At 43.0% G+C, this 4,594-nt stretch overlaps 1 protein-coding gene across 1 annotated transcript; it reads left to right on the top strand.

The window, feature by feature from the left end:
- Positions 1–46: 46 nt before the first annotated feature.
- On the top strand, positions 47–2,933 carry LOC112073565 (E3 ubiquitin-protein ligase TRIM35-like). Its single transcript, XM_024140838.2, has 5 exons — positions 47–151; positions 247–269; positions 355–473; positions 615–1,526; positions 1,679–2,933. Exons 1-4 carry the CDS (start codon positions 47–49, stop codon positions 1,163–1,165), a joined length of 798 nt encoding a protein of 265 aa, XP_023996606.1. The 3' UTR covers positions 1,166–1,526; positions 1,679–2,933.
- The last annotated feature ends 1,661 nt before the right edge of the window (positions 2,934–4,594 follow it).

Below are 4,594 nucleotides of genomic sequence, written 5' to 3'. Positions count from 1 at the left end.
ATAGATTTTCTGCCAACATTGTGTTGACTCATCTCTCTCTCAGAAGATGAAGGAGAAGATAGAGCAGATGAACAGAGAGATATCATCACTTTCAGACACAATCAGAGCCATAGAGGGGGAGCTGAAAGATGAAGACATCTCATTCCTGCAGGTAAGAACTGCTCTCTCTCAGACATACATTATAAATTAACTCAAAGATGTATAGATGAATCAATGATATTGATGACTATATACTCTACTTTCCAGAACTTCAAGACCATGAAGGAAAGGTAAGTGATCTGCTTCTCGTCTCTCTCTTCTCTGTGGTTGTGAACCCAACCTCACAGAAGTTCTGACTCCTGAATGTTATTCCAGAGCCCAGTGCACAATGCCAGATCCACAGCTGGTGTCAGGGGTGCTGATAGACGTGGCCAAACACCTGGGCAACCTGAAGTTCAGAGTCTGGGAGAAGATGCAGGGGATCATCAAACACAGTGAGTACTGGAATAGAGAGGACATGATTAAAAATAATGTAAGATAGATTTTTATTAAGTAGTCTATTTTAAGTAGTATTCTTAGTGTTTATGAAAAGAGACTACATGGTATAATGTGTGGAATATCTCTTTGTTCTGAAGCTCCTGTGATTCTGGACCCCAACACTGCATCCTCCTGGCTCTCTCTGTCTGATGATATGACCAGTGTGAGTCAGACTGGCCCAATGCAGCAGCTCCCTGACAACCCAGAGAGATTCATGAAGTACGCAACTGTTCTGGGCTCTGAGGGGTTCAGCTCAGGTAAACACAGCTGGGAGGTGGAGGTGGGGGACCATCCTCTCTGGATTATGGGCGTGGCTAAAGAGTCAACTGACAGGATGGGGAAGGTGAGTTCATCACCAAAGTGTGGAATCTGGGCTATACGGCTGGATAGTGGTAAGTATGGTAATGGAAGGGGAGAGACCCTCCTCCTAAAGAGGACACCCCAGAGGATCAGAGTGCAGCTGGACTACGACCAGGGGGAGGTGTCCTTCTACAACTCCAAAGACATGACACTCATCTCCACTCTTAAAGACACATTCACTGAGACTCTCTACCCATACTTCTATATTGGACCAGCTGGTGATGCCAAAAGCACTGCTGTACAGATCTGCCAATCAGAGGTGTCTCTGACAGTGATGTCATCCCAATGAGGTTGTGTGTGTGTGTGTGTGTGTTTGTGTGTGTGTGTGACAGAGAGAGAGAAAGACATGGGTCAACTATACTATACTATACTATACTTTTTCTTCTAAATGTTCCTCATCAGCATCTTGCAGCCTTTTTCCACAAATTCTCTGTCCCTCCCCAGGCTCACCATCTAGTCAGTGATGAACTAATATGGGCAGGGCCGTAACTACATATGAGGACACCTACAGCAGGTCCAGACCTCTGACATGTTTTCTAATGAAACACTCAGTCAAGGTCTCAACTTACTGTTGAGAGTTAGAATAGTAGAATACACAAGGTGACATTTAATAACTTCCTGTTGAGAGTTAGAATAGTAGAATACACAAGGTGACATTTAATTAACTTAACTGTTGAGAGTTAGAATAGAGAATACACAAGGTGACATTTAATAACTTACTGTTGAGAGGTTTAGAATAGTAGAATACACAAGGTGACATTTAATACCTTACTGTTGAGAGTTAGAATAGTAGAAACACAAGGTGACATTTAATAACTTACTGTTGAGAGTTAGAATAGTAGAATACACAAGGTGACATTTAATACCTTACTGTTGAGAGTTAGAATAGTAAGAATATACAAGGTGACATTTAATACTTACTGTTGAGAGTTAGAATAGTAGAAATACACAAGGTGACATTTAATAACTTCCTGTTGAGAGTTAGAATAGTAGAATACACAAGGTGACATTTAATAACTTACTGTTGAGAGTTAGAATAGTAGAATACACAAGGTGACATTTATAAACTTACTGTTGAGAGTTAGAATAGTAGAAAACACAATGTGACATTTATAAACTTAGTTGTACATCAGCAGTTTTCCTCTAATGTCACTCACTGACAGTCACTCAATCAGCCCATGTCAGCTAAACATGTTTTGATTGGTAAATTAGTCTAGGTAATCTAGTCAGCTATCTAAACTTGTTGACATCATGGACGAATTACTGACAGGGCACGTAACCAGAGGCTCTGACCTCCAGGGGCTCTGACCTCCAGGGGCCCAGATCTCCAGGGGCCCTGACCTCCAGGGGGCCCCAATTGATTTTGTTAGTCACTTTCACTCATATATCATATTAACCCACCATAAATCATGGTAAAATGTGTGGAGACACAGGAAGTTAGCTTTAAACTACAAAACTGTCTCCCCATCCCATGGAAACATTTATTGAATTGCAGGAAAATACTTGTAAAGTTACAAAATAATATGTTTATATATGTTTACTTTTTGTTAATAAAATGATTTTTCTGCTAACAGATCCCTCTGTATGTATTAAATTATAGTTTTTAATCCCAGTTCTGAGTTAATGTGAGTTAAAGTGTTGCAGGTAATTGCATAGCTTATAGTGGCGCAGCGGTCTAAGACACTGCATCTCAATGCAAGAGGCATCACTACAGTTCCTAGTTTGAATCCAGACTGTATCACATTTGGCTGTAATTGGGAGTCCCATAGGGCATCGCACAATTGACCCAGCATCTTCTGGATTAGGCCAGGGTAGGCCGTCATTGTAAATAAGAATTTGTTCTTAATTGACTTGCCTTGTTAAATAAAAAATATAACAAATAAATAGCTGACAGGCTATGTGTTTGTAGATGGACTGAGGGAAATGAAGCTACAGCAGCAAATGGGGTTGTTTTCTTGCTTGTTACTGCTGTTTTCCAAATAGCATTTCAGAGTTTTAAAATTGTAAATGAGGAAGGATGGTGGATATGGAGTTTGAACCACATGGCGGAGAGAAGGTCGTGCCCATTCCTGTCATTTGTAAGGAACCCAGAGTAGAGGAACCTGAGGGGTTATCAGAAAAGTACACTAGAGTTTTCCCTGCATTTGCAGTTCCACGTGTTATGTCTAAGAAAGTCGCAGGGCACAAGGTTGAGAGAATGCCAAGAGTGTGCAAAGCTGTCATCAAGGCAAAGGGTGACTACTTTGAAGAATCTCAAATAAACCACTATTTTGATTTAACACTTTTTTGGTTACTGCATGATTCCATATGTGTTATTTCATAGTTTTGATGTCTTCACTACTATTCTACAATGTAGAAAATAGTAAAAGTTAAGAAAAACCCTGGAATGAGTAGGTGTCCAAACATTTGACTGGTACTGTATATATATACACTGCTCAAAAAAATAAAGGGAACACTAAAATAACACATAACACATCCTAGACTCTGAATGAATGAAATATTCTTATTAAAATATTTTTCTTTAACATAGTTGAATGTGCTACAACAGAATCACACAAAAATGATCAATGGAAATCAATTTATCAACCCATGGAGGTCTGGAATTTGGAGTACACTAAAAATTAAAGTGGAAAACACCTACAAGCTACAGGCTGATCCAACTTTGATGAAGTCCTTAAAACAAGTCAAAATGAGCTCAGTAGTCGTGTGTGGCCTCCCGTGCCTGTTGACCTCCCTACAATGCCTGGCATGCCTGATGAGGTGGCGGATGTCTCCTGAGGATATCTCCTCCCAGACCTGGACTAAAGCATCCGCCAACTCCTGGGACAGTCTGTGGTGCAAGTGGCGTTGGTGGATGGAGCGAGACATGATGTCCCAATGTGCTCAATGGATTCAGTCTGGGGTATGGGCGGCCAGTCCATAGCATCAATGCCTTCCTCTGCAGGAACTGCTGACACACTCCAGCAACATGAAGGTCTAGCATTGTCTGCATTAGAGGAACCCAGGGCCAACCGCACCAGCATCTGTCTCACAAGGGTCTGAGGATCTCATCTCGGTACCTAATGGCAGTCAGACTACCCCAAAGAAATGCCACCCCCACCATGACTGACCCACCGCCAAACCGGTTATGCTGGAGGATGTGCAGGCAGCAGAACGTTCTCCACGGTGTCTCCAGACTCTGTCACGTCTGTCACATGTTCTCAGTTGAGACCTGCTTCATCTGTGAAGAGCACAGGGCGCCAGTGGCGAATTTGCCAATCTTGTGTTCTCTGGCAAATGCCAAACGTCCTGCACGGTGTTGGGCTGTAAGCACAACCCCCACCGTGGACGTCGGGTCCTCATACAACCCTCATGGAGTCTGTTTCTGACCGTTTTGAGCAGACACATGCACATTTGTGGCCTGCTGGAGGTCATTTTGCAGGGCTCTGGCAGTGCTCCTCCTGCTCCATGGGCCTGTCTCCTGGTAGGCCTCCATGCTCTGAACACTACGCTGACAGACACAGCAAACCTTCTTGCCACAGCTCGCTGATGTCCATCCTGGATGAGCTGCACTACCTGAGCCACTTGTGTGGGTTGTAGGACTCCGTCTCATGCTACCACTAGAGTGAAAGCACCGCCAGCATTCAAAAGTGATCAAAACATCAGCCAGGAAGCATAGAACTGAGAAGTGGTCTGTGGTCACCACCTGCAGACCACTCCTTTATTGGGGTGTCGTTGC

The sequence above is a fragment of the Salvelinus sp. IW2-2015 genome, unplaced genomic scaffold, assembly GCF_002910315.2.
Source record: "Salvelinus sp. IW2-2015 unplaced genomic scaffold, ASM291031v2 Un_scaffold2299, whole genome shotgun sequence".
Taxonomy (NCBI): Eukaryota; Metazoa; Chordata; class Actinopteri; order Salmoniformes; family Salmonidae; genus Salvelinus; species Salvelinus sp. IW2-2015.
This window is presented reverse-complemented; position numbering and strand designations above follow the sequence as displayed.

Bases quoted from the DNA above. Each gene is read 5' to 3' on its own strand.
- LOC112073565 (XM_024140838.2), top strand. From the start codon at position 47: ATGAAGGAGAAGATAGAGCAGATGAACAGAGAGATATCATCACTTTCA. The intron at 152-246 runs GTAAGAACTGCT...TCTACTTTCCAG, and splicing joins AAGACATCTCATTCCTGCAG to AACTTCAAGACCATGAAGGA. The intron at 270-354 runs GTAAGTGATCTG...ATGTTATTCCAG, and splicing joins TTCAAGACCATGAAGGAAAG to AGCCCAGTGCACAATGCCAG.